The following is a 16,694-nucleotide window of genomic DNA, read 5'->3' on the forward strand; positions in this document are numbered from 1 at the left end:
CACTGCCACCTCGCCCTGTTGGCGAAGGTTACACAGTCAGGACCGCAAAGACTCTCCCGTGACAACCTCCTGCTGCCCCGTCCTGCCCGTCCGGGGTTGCTGCCGGTGCCCTGAACGAGGTGAAGGTGGCAGTGCCGGCAGACTTGGCAAGTTGGGGAACTGGCCTCCACTCGAGCCGGCTGGGTTTGTTCCGTCAATGGCCTGGGAAGCTGACGTCAGACCAGGGCCCACTGGCGATTCACTGTCTCTTGGGGAACCCACTCGGTCCTGTTCACAGCTCCCAGCAAATAGCATCAGCTGGGGTCAGCGGTGAGACAGGAGGTCGTGGGTTTAATCCCCACTCCAAAGATTTGAGCACACAATCTAGACAGACACTCCAGTGCAATACTGAGGGAGTGCTGCACTGTTGGAGGTGCCGTCTTTCGGAGGAGACGTTAAACTAAGGCCCTGTCTGTCCTCTCGGGTGGAATTCTCCCCAGTGTCCCGGTCAATATTTATCCCCCCACCAACATCTAAAACCGATGATCTGGTCATTGTCACATTGCTGTCTGTGGGATCTTGCTGTGCGCAAATTGGCTGCCACATTTCCTACATTACAACAGTGACTACACTTCAAAAGTACTTTATTGGCTGTAAAGCACTTTGGGATCTCCTGAGGCTGTGAGAAATGATGTGGTCCCCACCATTTAAAAGGTCCACGTTTTAAACCGGGCAGTCACTTATTTCGAACAAAAAGCGATATCCATTAACCATTTGCATTGATGTCAATTTCAAAGTTGTCGGCTCGAGCGTCTTAAGTGCTCCCTGCATTTCGGGCAGAAACAGCAGTGTCTATTCACTTGTTTGCACCTTGTTAAGATGCACTGAATGCAAGATTAAGTAAGTAAGTAAATAACACCTCGTTAATGGTGAATTACCTTGGTGTGGGGTTACAGTTCGTTCTAAGCACTGACTGTAGTTTCAATAAATCTACAGGTCAGAGTGGAGCTGGAAACAACTGGGTAAAAGGTCACTAGACCGAAGGAAGATTCTTATTATACAGTAGATACTGTAATAGCGCTCACCCGTTACACCGTACATTGCGTAAAGCCGGCAAATCACGTTCGCACGAACTCGCCCGTTATAAGCGGTGAGGACTGTGTATAAATACAAGATTTTCTTTTAAGGTTGGGAACTTGCTATGAGGTGAATCTCAGCCCCTATTCTGCAGATCCTTCATAGACTGATGCAGAGGGACCTCGGGCAGACCCCTGGGGACTAATTTTAACGCCCAAGAATGGGTGGGAGGTTATATTAGCAGCTTTTTGGAGCAGGGCCGCTTCCCGGCTCCAACTCGCCCTCTTCTGGGCTTAACCCAGGCAGGTTTGTCTGTGCGTGACACCAGGAAGTCCCGCCCCCACTTAAAGCCAGCAGGCCAATACTTAAAGAGGTAATGTACCTCATTGAGATACTTGAGGTACTTAATATTTCGTGTTTTGGAAAATTTAAATGAATTTAACCTTACTCATTCGGGTTTCCCATTGTTTCCCATACACGTGAGGTGAAAGCAGGTGGGAAGGGCTGGATCCATGGGATGGGGGCCTTTATTGCACTGCTTCTGGGCCCGGAGGAGCAGGAGTGCTTCATCCAGGCCCAACAAGCTCGCCTGGCCGACAGGACCCGCACGATCGACTGACACTCTCCCCCCCACCCCTGATGGTGGACCCCCCCCCCCAAGAAGGTGACCCCCACCTACCTCCAACTCTTCACCAACCTCCAGCAACCTCCAATCTCCAAGTCCAGGCCCTCTGATCCTCTTCCAGCCCATCCAATCTCCTCCCAGGCCCCCCCGCTCTCCTCCCCAGCCCATCCAATCTCCTCCCAGGCCTTGTGATCTCCTCCCCAGCCCATCCAATCTCCTCCCAGGCCCTGTGATCTCCTCCCCAGCCCATCCAATCTCCTCCCAGGCCCTGTGATCTCCTCCCCAGCCCATCCAATCTCCTCCCAGGCCTTGTGATCTCCTCCCCAGCCCATCCAATCTCCTCCCAGGCCTTGTGTTCTCCTCCCCAGCCCATCCAATCTCCTCCCAGGCCCCCCCGCTCTCCTCACCTGCCCATCCAATCTCCTCCCAGGCCCTGTGATCTCCTCCCCAGCCCATCCAATCTCCTCCCAGGCCCTGTGATCTCCTCCCCAGCCCATCCAATCTCCTCCCAGGCCTTGTGATCTCCTCCCCAGCCCATCCAATCTCCTCCCAGGCCCTGTGATCTCCTCCCCAGCCCATCCAATCTCCTCCCAGGCCTTGTGATCTCCTCCCCAGCCCATCCAATCTCCTCCCAGGCTTTGTGATCTCCTCCCCAGCCCATCCAATCTCCTCCCAGGCCCTGTGATCTCCTCCCCAGCCCATCCAATCTCCTCCCAGGCCCCCCCGCTCTCCTCACCAGCCCATCCAATCTCCTCCCAGGCCCTGTGATCTCCTCCCCAGCCCATCCAATCTCCTCCCAGGCCTTGTGATCTCCTCCCCAGCCCATCCAATCTCCTCCCAGGCCTTGTGATCTCCTCCCCAGCCCATCCAATCTCCTCCCAGGCCTTGTGATCTCCTCCCCAGCCCATCCAATCTCCTCCCAGGCCTTGTGATCTCCTCCCCAGCCCATCCAATCTCCTCCCAGGCCCTGTGATCTCCTCCCCAGCCCATCCAATCTCCTCCCAGGCCTTGTGATCTCCTCCCCAGCCCATCCAATCTCCTCCCAGGCCTTGTGATCTCCTCCCCAGCCCATCCAATCTCCTCCCAGGCCCTGTGATCTCCTCCCCAGCCCATCCAATCTCCTCCCAGGCCCTGTGATCTCCTCCCCAGCCCATCCAATCTCCTCCCAGGCCTTGTGATCTCCTCCCCAGCCCATCCAATCTCCTCCCAGGCCCTGTGATCTCCTCCCCAGCCCATCCAATCTCCTCCCAGGCCTTGTGATCTCCTCCCCAGCCCATCCAATCTCCTCCCAGGCCCTGTGATCTCCTCCCCAGCCCATCCAATCTCCTCCCAGGCCCTGTGATCTCCTCCCCAGCCCATCCAATCTCCTCCCAGGCCCTGTGATCTCCTCCCCAGCCCATCCAATCTCCTCCCAGGCCCTGTGATCTCCTCCCCAGCCCATCCAATCTCCTCCCAGGCCCTGTGATCTCCTCACCAGCCCATCCAATCTCCTCCCAGGCCCTGTGATCTCCTCCCCAGCCCATCCAATCTCCTCCCAGGCCCTGTGATCTGTCTGTTCATTTTCAATCCATTCATTTTCAGTTTGTTCAATTTCAGCCTTTTCAATTTCAGTCTGTTCAATTTTTGTTTATTCTCTTTCAGTCCATTCATTTTCAATCGGTTCAATTTCAGTCTGTTCAATTTCAGTCTGTTCATTTTCAGTCAGTTCATTTTCTGTCTGTTCATTTTCAGTCTGTTCATTTTTAATCAGTTCATTTTCAATCCGTTCATTTTCTGTCGGTTCATTTCAGTCTGTTCAATTTCACTCTTGTAAACAATTTTACAACACCAAGTTATAGTCCAACGATTTTTATTTGGAATCTACAAGCTTTCGGAGGCTTCCTCCTTCCTCAGGAACATTTACCTGAGGAAGGAGGAAGCCTCCGAAAGCTTGTAGATTTCAAATAAAAATCGTTGGACTATAACTTGGTGTTGTAAAATTGTTTACAATTGTCAACCCCAGTCCATCAATTTCACTCTGTTTAACTTTCACTCTGTGCAATTTCTGTCAGTTCACCTTCAGTCTGTTCATTTTCAGTCTTTTCAATTTCAGCCTGTTCATGTTCAGGCTGTTCAATTTCTGTGTTTTCATTTTCAGTTTGTTCAATTTCAATCCGTTAATTTTTTGTCTGTTCATTTTCTGCCCGTTCATTTTCTGTCTGTTCAAATGATGAACTGGATTCTTTTACCCTCAGTCTGGTTCAGCGCAACACTGAATCGAATACACCTTTAAAGTTCAACACAACTTTAATCGCAGGGTTCTTAGTCTGCAGCATTGATTTGTAATCCTGTTAGAGTCCCTCTATGCTGGCAAAGCAAGACAAAGAACATACAGAAAATACACACGTTTATACAGATCAATAGGGGTTGGAACATTGCTAACATGAGGTTCAACACCAATCATAAGCCGGGCATAGGTTGGCCATGAGGGGTTACCTAACTGCAGGCCAATCATGGACAATACAGTTAGCTGATCACGCCGCAGTGACAGACATAGATGGATGTCCCCTCATCTTCCAGCTTGGAATGTTTCCCCTAATCATCCCCACCCTTATCTGCTAACCTGGAATGTCTCTGGCCTCACTCAGCTCATTATTTTCTATTGATCAACCAGCTGTGCAGAAACACCCACACCAAACTCCCTACTCTCTAATGTTGCCATGCCAATGATGAGCATAAGCAGACCCCAACATCTAACGAGTTCCTCACACCACTATTAGCCTTGAAGGGGCCCATTGTCCTAACCTAAGCAGCTTCTAATTAACCCTTGCTTGTCATTCTTACTACTTTTCTACTTTGCCACTTAGGCATTTGTACTTTACTTACTTTACTGGGCACTGACCACGTATGGGGACACTGACCATGTAGGGATTCTCACAATTTCACTCTCTTCATTCTCAATCTGTTCAATTTCAGTCTGTTCAATTTCAGTCTGTTCATTTTCAGTCTGTTCATTTTCAGTCTGTTCATTTTCTGTCTGTTCATTTTCAGTCTGTTCATTTTTTGTCTGTTCATTTTCTGCCTGTTAATTTTCTGTCTGTTCAATTTCACTCTCTTCATTCTCAATCTGTTCATTTACAATCTGTTCAGTTTCAGGCTGTTCAATTTCTGTCTGTTTATCTTCAGTCCGTTCATTTTCAATCTGTTCAAATTCAATCTGTTCATTTTCAGTCCTAACATTTTTCATCTGTTCATTTTCAATCCATTCATTTTCAACCCGTTCAATTTCAGTTTTTTCAATTTCAGCCTGTTCAATTTTTGTTTATTCTCTTTCAGTCCATTCATTTTCAGTCCATTCAACTTCAGTCTGTTCATTTTCAATCGGTTCATTTTCAGTCTGTTCACTTTCTGTCCGTTCAATTTCTGTTTGTTCAATTTTTGTCCGTTCATGAAAGCTCCGAAAGCTTGTGATTTGAAATAAAGCTGTTGGACTATAACCTGGTGTTGTAAGACTCCTTACAATTTCAGTTTGTTCAATTTCACTCTGTTCAATTTTCATTCTGTTCAATTTCAGTCTGTTCAATTCCAGATGGTTCAATTTCAGTCTATTCTTTTTCAGTCTGTTCAATTTCAGTGTTTTCATTTTCTGTCTGTTCATTTTCAGTCTGTTCAATTTCTGTCTGTTCATCTTCAGTCCGTTCATTTTCAATCTGTTCATTTTTAATCCGTTCATTTTCAGTCTGTTCATTTTCAGTCTGTTCATTTTTAATCCGTTCATTTTCAGTCTGTTCATTTTCAGTCTGTTCATTTTCAGTCTGTTCAATTTCTGTCTGTTCATCTTCAGTCCGTTCATCTTCAGTCCGTTCATTTTCAGTCTGTTCATTTTTAATCCATTCATTCTCAATCTGTTCATTTTCAGTCTGTTCAATTTCTGTCTGTTCATCTTCAGTCCGTTCATTTTCAGTCTGTTCATTTTTAATCCGTTCATTCTCAATCTGTTCATTTTCAGTCTGTTGAAATTCAATCTGTTCATTTTCAGTCTGTTCAAATTCAATCTGTTCATTCTCAATCTGTTCATTTTCAGTCTGTTCAAATTCAATCTGTTCATTTTCAATCTGTTCATTTTCAATCCGCTCATTTTCAGTCTGTTCATTTTCAGTCTGTTCATTTTCAGTCTGTTCATTTTCAGTCTGTTCATTTTCAGTCTGTTCATTTTTAATCCGTTCATTTTCAGTCTGTTCATTTTCAGTCTGATCAATATCACTCTCTTCATTTTCAATCTGTTCATTTTCAATCCGCTCATTTTCAGTCTGTTCATTTTCAGTCTGTTCATTTTCTGTCGGTTCATTTTCACTCTGTTCATTTTTAATCCGTTCATTTTCAGTCTGTTCATTTTCAGTCTGTTCAATTGTAATCCGTTCATTTTCAATCTGTTCAGTTTCAGTCTGTTCATTTACAGTCTGTTCATTTTCAGATTGTTCATTTTCAATCTGTTCATTTTCAGTTTGTTCAATTTCAGCCTTTTCAATTTCAGTCTGTTCAATTTTTGTTTATTCTCTTTCAGTCCATTCATTTTCAATCGGTTCAATTTCAGTCTGTTCACTTTCTGTCCATTCAATTTCTGTTTGTTCAATTTTTGTCTGTTCAATTTCAGTTTGTTCAATTTCACTCGGTTCAATTTTCACTCTGTGCAATTTCTGTCTGTGCAATTTCTGTCTGTGCAATTTCTGTCAGTTCATCTTCAGTCTGTTCATTTTCAGTCTTTTCAATTTCAGCCTGTTCATGTTCAGGCTGTTCAATTTCTGTGTTTTCATTTTCAGTTTGTTCATTTCAATCCGTTCATTTTTTGTCTGTTCCTTTTCTGCCCGTTCATTTTCTGTCTGTTCAATTTCACTCTCTTCATTCTCAATCTGTTCATTTTCAATCTGTTCATTTTCAGTCTGTTCATTTTCTATCTGTTCATTGTCATTCTGTTCATTTTCAGACTGTTCATTTTCAATCCGTTCATTTTCAGTTTGTTCAATTTCTGCCTTTTCAATTTCAGTCTGTTCAATTTTTGTTTATTCTCTTTCAGTCCATTCAATTTCAGTCCGTTCAATTTCAGTCTGTTCAATTTCAGTCTGTTCAATTTCAGTCTGTTCAATTTCAGTCTGTTCAATTTCAGTCTGTTCAATTTCAGTCTGTTCAATTTCTGTTCGTTCAAATTTTGTCCATTCATGAAAGCTCCGAAAGCTTGTGATTTGAAATAAAGCTGTTGGACTATAACCTGGTGTTGTAAGACTCCTTACAATTTCAGTTTGTTCAATTTCACTCTGTTCAATTTTCATTCTGTTCAATTTCAGTCTGTTCATTTTCTGTCTGTTCATTTTCAGTCTGTTCAATTACAGTCTGTTCATTTTCAGTCTGTTCATTTTCAGGCTGGTCAATTTCTGTCTGTTCATCTTCAGTCCGTTCATTTTCAGTCTGTTCAAATTCAATCTTTTCATTTTCAGTCTGTTCATTTTTAATCCGTTCATTTTCAGTCCGTTCAATTTCAGTCTGTTCATTTTCAGTCTGTTAAATTTCAGTCTGTTCAATTCCAGATGGTTCTTTTTCAGTCTGTTCAATTTCAGTGTTTTCATTTTCAGTCTGTTGATTTTCAATCCGTTCATCTTCAGTTTGTTCAATTTTCATTCTGTTCATTTTCAGTCTCTACATCTTCAGTCTGTTCATCTTCAGTCTGTTCATTTTCAGTCTGTTCATTTTCAGTCTGTTCAATTTCTGTCTGTTGATTTTAACTCTTTTCAATTTCAGTCTGTTCAATCTCAGTCTGTTCATCTACAGACTGTTCAATTTCAGTCTTTCATTTTCAGTCTGTTCAATTTCAGTCTGTTCATTTTCAGTCTTCATTTTCAGTCTGTTCAATTTCAGTCTGTTCATGTTCAGGCTGTTCAATTTCTGTCTGTTAATTTTCACTCTTTTCAATTTCAGTCTGTTCAATTTCAGTGGTTTCATTTTCAATCCGTTCATTTTCAGTCTGTTCATTTTCAGTCTGTTCATTTTCAGTCTGTTCATTTTCAGTCTGTTCATTTTCAGTCTGTTCATTTTCCGTCTGTTCATTTTCCGTCTGTTCATTTTCAGTCGGTTCATTTTCTGTCTGTTCATTTACAGTCTGTTCACTTTCAATCTGTTCACTTTCAATCTGTTCACTTTCAATCTGTTCATTTTCAATCCGTTCATTTTCTGTCCGTTCATTGTCATTCTGTTTAATTACAGTCTGTTCATTTCCAATCTGTTCATTTTGAATCCGTTCATTTTAAATCCGTTCATTTTCTGACTGTTCATTTTCTGTCTGTTCATTTTCAGTCTGTTCATTTTCTGTCTGTTCATTGTCATTCTGTTTAATTACAGTCTGTTCATTTCCAATCTGTTCATTTTCAATCCGTTCATTTTCTGTCGGTTCATTTCAGTCTGTTCAATTACAGTTTGTTCATTTTCATTCTGTTCACTTTCTACTCTGTTCATTTTCAGTCTGTTAAATTTCAGTCTATTCAATTTCTTTCTGTTCATTTTCAGACTGTTCATTTTCAGTCTGTTAAATTTCAGTCTATTCAATTTCTTTCTGTTCATTTTCAGTCTGTTCAATTTCTGTTGGTTCAATTTCTGTCGGTTCAATTTCAGTTTGTTCAATTTTCACTCTGTTCAATTTCAGTCTGTTCAATTTCAGTCTGTTCAATTTCAGTCTGTTCAATTTCAGTCTGTTCAATTTCAGTCTGTTCAATTTCAGTCTGTTCAATTTCAGTCTGTTCAATTTCAGTCTGTTAAATTTTCAGGCTGTTCAATTTCTGTCTGTTGATTTTAACTCTTTCCAATTTCAGTCTGTTCAATTTCAGACCGTTCATTTTCAGTCAGTTCATGTACAGTCTATTCATTTTCAGTCTGTTCATTTTCACTCTGTTCAATTTCACTCTTTTCAATTTCAGTCTGTTCTCTGTCAGTCCATTCAATTTCAGTTTGTTCATTTTCAGTCTGTTCATTTTCAGTCTGTTCATTTTCAGTCTGTCAAATTTCAATTTGTTCATTTTCAGTCTGTTCATTTTCAGTCTGTTCATTTTCAGTCTGTTCATTTTCAGGCTGTTCAATTTCTGTCTGTTAATTTTTACTGTTTTCAATTTCAGTCTGTTCTTTTTCAGTCTGTTCAATTTCACTGTTTTCATTATCAGTCTGTTCATTTTCAATCCGTTCATTTTCAGTTTGTTCATTTTTAATCTGTTCATTTTCAATCCGTTCAGTTTCAGTCTGTTCATTTCTGTCTGTTCATTTTCTGTCGGTTCATTTTCTGTCGGTTCATTTTCAGTCTGTTTATTTCCAATCTGTTCATTTTCAATCTGTTCATTTTCAGTCTGTTCATTTTCAATCCGTTCATTTTCTGTCGGTTCATTTTCTGTCCGTTCATTTTCAGGCTGTTCATTTTCAGTCTGTTTATTCTCAATCCATTCATTTTCAGTCGGTTCATTTCAAATCCGTTCATTTTCAATCCGTTCAGTTTCAGTCTGTTCATTTTCTGTCTGTTCATTGTCATTCTGTTCAATTACAGTCTGTTCATTTTCAGTCTGTTCAATTTCAGTCTGTTCATTCTCTGTCTGTTCATTTTCAATCCGTTCATTTTCAATCTGTTCATTTTCAGTCTGTTCGATTACAGTCTGTTCATTTTCCGTCTGCTCATTTTCTGTCTGTTCATTTTCAGGCTGTTCATTTTCAGTCTGTTTATTCTCAATCCGTTCATTTTCTGTCTGTTCATTTTCAGTCGGTTCATTTTCAATCCGTTCATTTTCAATCCGTTCAATTTCAGTCTGTTCACTTTCTGTCCATTCAATTTCTGTTTCTTCAATTGTTGTCTGTTCAATTTCACTCTGTTCAATTTTCACTCTGTTCAATTTGAGACTGTTCATCTTCAGTCTGTTCATCTTCAGTCTGTTCATCTTCAGTCTGTTCAATTTCAGTCTTTCATTTTCAGTCTGTTCTTTTTCAGTCTGTTCAATTTCAGTTTGTTCATTTTCAGTCTGTTCATTTTTAATCCGTTCATTTTCAGTCTGTTCATTTTCAGTCTGATCAATATCACTCTCTTCATTTTCAATCTGTTCATTTTCAATCCGCTCATTTTCAGTCTGTTCATTTTCAGTCTGTTCATTTTCTGTCGGTTCATTTTCACTCTGTTCATTTTTAATCCGTTCATTTTCAGTCTGTTCATTTTCAGTCTGTTCAATTGTAATCCGTTCATTTTCAATCTGTTCAGTTTCAGTCTGTTCATTTACAGTCTGTTCATTTTCAGATTGTTCATTTTCAATCTGTTCATTTTCAGTTTGTTCAATTTCAGCCTTTTCAATTTCAGTCTGTTCAATTTTTGTTTATTCTCTTTCAGTCCATTCATTTTCAATCGGTTCAATTTCAGTCTGTTCACTTTCTGTCCATTCAATTTCTGTTTGTTCAATTTTTGTCTGTTCAATTTCAGTTTGTTCAATTTCACTCGGTTCAATTTTCACTCTGTGCAATTTCTGTCTGTGCAATTTCTGTCTGTGCAATTTCTGTCAGTTCATCTTCAGTCTGTTCATTTTCAGTCTTTTCAATTTCAGCCTGTTCATGTTCAGGCTGTTCAATTTCTGTGTTTTCATTTTCAGTTTGTTCATTTCAATCCGTTCATTTTTTGTCTGTTCCTTTTCTGCCCGTTCATTTTCTGTCTGTTCAATTTCACTCTCTTCATTCTCAATCTGTTCATTTTCAATCTGTTCATTTTCAGTCTGTTCATTTTCTATCTGTTCATTGTCATTCTGTTCATTTTCAGACTGTTCATTTTCAATCCGTTCATTTTCAGTTTGTTCAATTTCTGCCTTTTCAATTTCAGTCTGTTCAATTTTTGTTTATTCTCTTTCAGTCCATTCAATTTCAGTCCGTTCAATTTCAGTCTGTTCAATTTCAGTCTGTTCAATTTCAGTCTGTTCAATTTCAGTCTGTTCAATTTCAGTCTGTTCAATTTCAGTCTGTTCAATTTCTGTTCGTTCAAATTTTGTCCATTCATGAAAGCTCCGAAAGCTTGTGATTTGAAATAAAGCTGTTGGACTATAACCTGGTGTTGTAAGACTCCTTACAATTTCAGTTTGTTCAATTTCACTCTGTTCAATTTTCATTCTGTTCAATTTCAGTCTGTTCATTTTCTGTCTGTTCATTTTCAGTCTGTTCAATTACAGTCTGTTCATTTTCAGTCTGTTCATTTTCAGGCTGGTCAATTTCTGTCTGTTCATCTTCAGTCCGTTCATTTTCAGTCTGTTCAAATTCAATCTTTTCATTTTCAGTCTGTTCATTTTTAATCCGTTCATTTTCAGTCCGTTCAATTTCAGTCTGTTCATTTTCAGTCTGTTAAATTTCAGTCTGTTCAATTCCAGATGGTTCTTTTTCAGTCTGTTCAATTTCAGTGTTTTCATTTTCAGTCTGTTGATTTTCAATCCGTTCATCTTCAGTTTGTTCAATTTTCATTCTGTTCATTTTCAGTCTCTACATCTTCAGTCTGTTCATCTTCAGTCTGTTCATTTTCAGTCTGTTCATTTTCAGTCTGTTCAATTTCTGTCTGTTGATTTTAACTCTTTTCAATTTCAGTCTGTTCAATCTCAGTCTGTTCATCTACAGACTGTTCAATTTCAGTCTTTCATTTTCAGTCTGTTCAATTTCAGTCTGTTCATTTTCAGTCTTCATTTTCAGTCTGTTCAATTTCAGTCTGTTCATGTTCAGGCTGTTCAATTTCTGTCTGTTAATTTTCACTCTTTTCAATTTCAGTCTGTTCAATTTCAGTGGTTTCATTTTCAATCCGTTCATTTTCAGTCTGTTCATTTTCAGTCTGTTCATTTTCAGTCTGTTCATTTTCAGTCTGTTCATTTTCAGTCTGTTCATTTTCCGTCTGTTCATTTTCCGTCTGTTCATTTTCAGTCGGTTCATTTTCTGTCTGTTCATTTACAGTCTGTTCACTTTCAATCTGTTCACTTTCAATCTGTTCACTTTCAATCTGTTCATTTTCAATCCGTTCATTTTCTGTCCGTTCATTGTCATTCTGTTTAATTACAGTCTGTTCATTTCCAATCTGTTCATTTTGAATCCGTTCATTTTAAATCCGTTCATTTTCTGACTGTTCATTTTCTGTCTGTTCATTTTCAGTCTGTTCATTTTCTGTCTGTTCATTGTCATTCTGTTTAATTACAGTCTGTTCATTTCCAATCTGTTCATTTTCAATCCGTTCATTTTCTGTCGGTTCATTTCAGTCTGTTCAATTACAGTTTGTTCATTTTCATTCTGTTCACTTTCTACTCTGTTCATTTTCAGTCTGTTAAATTTCAGTCTATTCAATTTCTTTCTGTTCATTTTCAGACTGTTCATTTTCAGTCTGTTAAATTTCAGTCTATTCAATTTCTTTCTGTTCATTTTCAGTCTGTTCAATTTCTGTTGGTTCAATTTCTGTCGGTTCAATTTCAGTTTGTTCAATTTTCACTCTGTTCAATTTCAGTCTGTTCAATTTCAGTCTGTTCAATTTCAGTCTGTTCAATTTCAGTCTGTTCAATTTCAGTCTGTTCAATTTCAGTCTGTTCAATTTCAGTCTGTTAAATTTTCAGGCTGTTCAATTTCTGTCTGTTGATTTTAACTCTTTCCAATTTCAGTCTGTTCAATTTCAGACCGTTCATTTTCAGTCAGTTCATGTACAGTCTATTCATTTTCAGTCTGTTCATTTTCACTCTGTTCAATTTCACTCTTTTCAATTTCAGTCTGTTCTCTGTCAGTCCATTCAATTTCAGTTTGTTCATTTTCAGTCTGTTCATTTTCAGTCTGTTCATTTTCAGTCTGTCAAATTTCAATTTGTTCATTTTCAGTCTGTTCATTTTCAGTCTGTTCATTTTCAGTCTGTTCATTTTCAGGCTGTTCAATTTCTGTCTGTTAATTTTTACTGTTTTCAATTTCAGTCTGTTCTTTTTCAGTCTGTTCAATTTCACTGTTTTCATTATCAGTCTGTTCATTTTCAATCCGTTCATTTTCAGTTTGTTCATTTTTAATCTGTTCATTTTCAATCCGTTCAGTTTCAGTCTGTTCATTTCTGTCTGTTCATTTTCTGTCGGTTCATTTTCTGTCGGTTCATTTTCAGTCTGTTTATTTCCAATCTGTTCATTTTCAATCTGTTCATTTTCAGTCTGTTCATTTTCAATCCGTTCATTTTCTGTCGGTTCATTTTCTGTCCGTTCATTTTCAGGCTGTTCATTTTCAGTCTGTTTATTCTCAATCCATTCATTTTCAGTCGGTTCATTTCAAATCCGTTCATTTTCAATCCGTTCAGTTTCAGTCTGTTCATTTTCTGTCTGTTCATTGTCATTCTGTTCAATTACAGTCTGTTCATTTTCAGTCTGTTCAATTTCAGTCTGTTCATTCTCTGTCTGTTCATTTTCAATCCGTTCATTTTCAATCTGTTCATTTTCAGTCTGTTCGATTACAGTCTGTTCATTTTCCGTCTGCTCATTTTCTGTCTGTTCATTTTCAGGCTGTTCATTTTCAGTCTGTTTATTCTCAATCCGTTCATTTTCTGTCTGTTCATTTTCAGTCGGTTCATTTTCAATCCGTTCATTTTCAATCCGTTCAATTTCAGTCTGTTCACTTTCTGTCCATTCAATTTCTGTTTCTTCAATTGTTGTCTGTTCAATTTCACTCTGTTCAATTTTCACTCTGTTCAATTTGAGACTGTTCATCTTCAGTCTGTTCATCTTCAGTCTGTTCATCTTCAGTCTGTTCAATTTCAGTCTTTCATTTTCAGTCTGTTCTTTTTCAGTCTGTTCAATTTCAGTTTGTTCATTTTCAGGCTGTTCAATTTCTGTCCGTTCATCTTCAGTCTGTTCATTTTCAGTCTGTTCAAATTCAATTTGTTCATTTTTAATCCGTTCAGTTTCAGCCTTTTCAATTTCAGTCTGTTCAATTTTTGTCTATTCTCTTTCAGTCCATTCATTTTCAATCGGTTCAATTTCAGTCAGTTCATTTTCAGTTTGTTCAATTTCTGATTGTTCAATTTTTGTCTGTTCAATTTCACTCTGTTCAATTTCACTCTGTTCAATTTCAGTCTGTTCATTTTCTGTCTGTTCATCTTCAGTCTGTTTAATTTCAGTCTTTCATTTTCAGTCTGTTCATTTTCAGGCTGTTCAATTTCTGTCAGTTAATTTTCACTGTTTTCAATTTCAGTCTGTTCAATTTCAGTGTTTTCATTTTCAGTCTGTTCATTTTCAGTCTGTTCATTTTCAGTCTGTTCATTTTCAGTCTGTTCATTTTCAGTTTGTTCATTTTCAGTTTGTTCATTTTCAGTCTGTTCATTTTCAGTTTGTTCATTTTCAGTCTGTTCAATTTCTGTCTGTTCATTTTCAGTCTGTTCATTTTCAATTAGTTCATTTTCAATCTGTTCATTTTCAGTCTGTTCAATTACAGTCTGTTCATTTTCAATCCGTTCATCTTCAGTTTGTTCAATTACAGTCTCTACATTTTCTGTCTGTTCATCTTCAGTCTGTTCAATTTCACTCTGTTAAATTTCAGTCTGTTTATTTTCAGTCTGTTCGTTTTCAGTCTGTTCGTTTTCAGTCTGTTCGTTTTCAGTCTGTTCATTTTTATTCCGTTCATTTTCAATCTGTTCATTTTCAGTTTGTTCAATTTCAGCCTTTTCAATTTCAGCCTTTTCAATTTCAGTCTGTTCAATTTTTGTCTGTTCAATTTCACTTAGTTCAATTTTCACTCTTTTCAATTTCAGTCTCTACATCTTCAGTCTGTTCATCTTCAGCCTGTTCAATTTCAGCCTGTTCATATTCAGACTGTTTAATTACTGTCTGTTGATTTTAACTCTTTTCAATTTCAGTCTGTTCAATCTCAGTCTGTTCATTTTCGTTCTGTTCAATTTCAGTCTGTTCATCTACAGACTGTTCAATTTCAGTCTGTTCATCTACAGACTGTTCAATTTCTGTCTGTTCATCTACAGTCTGTTCATTTTCAATCCGTTCATTTTCAGTTTGTTCAATTTCAGCCTTTTCAATTTCAGTCTGTTCAATTTTCACTCTTTTCAATTTCAGTCTCTACATCTTCAGTCTGTTCATCTTCAGTCTGTTCAATTTCAGTCTGTTCAATTTCAGTGTTTTCATTTTCTGTCTGTTCAATTTCTGTCTGTTCATTTTCAGTCTTCAATTTCAGTCTTTCATCTTCAGTCTGTTCATCTTCAGTCTGTTCAATCCCACTCTGTTCAATTTTAGTCTGTTCATTTTCAGTCTGTTCAATTTCAGCCTGTTCATGTTCAGGCTGTTCAATTTCTGTCTGTTGATTTTAACTCTTTTCAATTTCAGTCTGTTCAATCTCAGTCTGTTCATTTCGTTCTGTTCAATTTCAGTCTGTTCATCTACAGACTGTTCAATTTCAGTCTGTTCATGTTCAGGCTGTTCATTTTCACTGTTTTCAATTTCAGTCTGTTCAATTTCAGTGTTTTCATTTTCTGTCTGCTCATTTTCTGTCTGTTCATTTTCAATCCGTTCATTTTCTGTCTGTTCATTTTCTGTCTGTTCACTTTCAATCTGTTCATTTTCAATCCGTTCATTTTCTGTCTGTTCATTGTCATTCTGTTCAATTTCAGTCAGTTCATTTTCAGTCTGTTCACTTTCTGTCCATTCAATTTCTGTTTGTTCAATTTTTGTCTGTTCATCTTCAGTCTGTTCATCTTCAGTCTGTTCAATTTCAGTCTTTCATTTTCAGTCTGTTCTTTTTCAGTCTGTTCAAATTCAATCTGTTCATTTTCAGGCTGTTCAATTTCTGTCTGTTCATTGTCATTTTGTTCAATTACAGTTTGTTCAATTTCAGCCTTTTCAATTTCAGCCTGTTCAATTTTTGTCTATTCTCTTTCAGCCCATTCATTTTCAATCGGTTCAATTTCAGTTTGTTCACTTTCTGTCCATTCAATTTCTGATTGTTCAATTTTTGTCTGTTCAATTTCAGTCTGTTCATTTTCTGTCTGTTCATCTTCAGTCTGTTCATCTTCAGTCTGTTCATCTTCAGTCTGTTCAATCCCACTCTGTTCAATTTTAGTCTGTTCATTTTCAGTCTATTCAATTTCAGTCTGTTCATGTTCAGGCTGTTCAATTTCTGTCTGTTGATTTTAACTCTTTTCAATTTCAGTCTGTTCAATCTCAGTCTGTTCTTTTTCATTCTGTTCAATTTCAGTCTGTTCATCTACAGACTGTTCAATTTCAGTCTTTCATTCTCAGTCTGTTCAATTTCAGTCTGTTCATTTTCACTGTTTTCAATTTCAGTCTGTTCAATTTCAGTGTTTTCATTTTCAGTCTGTTCAATTTCAGTCTGTTGATTTTCAGGCTTTTCTGTTTCTTTCTGTTGATTTTAACTCTTTTCAATTTCAATCTGTTCAATTTCAGTTAGTTCATTTTCGTTCTGTTCAATTTCAGTCCATTCAAATTCAGTTTGTTCATTTTCAGTCCGTTCATTTTCTTTCGGTTCATTTCAGTCTGTTCAATTTCATTCTGTTTATTTTCTACTCTGTTCATTTTCCGTCTGTTCAATTTCACTCTGTTCAATTTTCACTCCGTTCACTTTCAGTCTGTTCATTTTCAGTCTGTTCATTTTCAAGCTGTTCAATTTCTGTCTGTTGATTTTAACTCTTTTCATTTTCAGTCTGTTCATTTACAGTCGGTTCATTTTCAGTAGGTTCAATTGCAGTCGGTTCAATTTCTGTCTGTTGATTTTAACTCTTTTCAATTTCAGTCTGTTCATTTTCAGTCTGTTCATTTTCTGTCTGTTCAATTTCAGTCTGTTCAATTTCACTCAGTTCATCTTCTGTCTGTTCATTTTCTCTCTGTTCACTTTTACTCACTTCAGTTTCAGTCTGTTCATTTTTAGTCTGTTCAATTTCACTCTGTTTATTTTTAGCCAGTTCGATTTTACTCCGTTCATTTTCAGTCTGTTGTAACAGGGTAACATAGGGGTGATATTGAACCAT

At 38.2% G+C, this 16,694-nt stretch overlaps 1 protein-coding gene across 1 annotated transcript; it reads right to left on the reverse strand.

The window, feature by feature from the left end:
- Window positions 1–12,978: 12,978 nt before the first annotated feature.
- Window positions 12,979–16,694, reverse strand: LOC137324063 (uncharacterized abhydrolase domain-containing protein DDB_G0269086-like). The gene is made up of 3 exons (XM_067988232.1): window positions 16,569–16,694; window positions 14,932–15,411; window positions 12,979–13,569 (listed from the first exon to the last, which is right to left on the reverse strand). The coding sequence occupies exons 1-3, from the start codon at window positions 16,692–16,694 to the stop codon at window positions 12,979–12,981; spliced, it is 1,197 nt and encodes a 398-aa protein (XP_067844333.1).

The sequence above is a fragment of the Heptranchias perlo genome, chromosome 7 (genome assembly GCF_035084215.1).
Source record: "Heptranchias perlo isolate sHepPer1 chromosome 7, sHepPer1.hap1, whole genome shotgun sequence".
NCBI lineage: Eukaryota > Metazoa > Chordata > Chondrichthyes > Hexanchiformes > Hexanchidae > Heptranchias > Heptranchias perlo.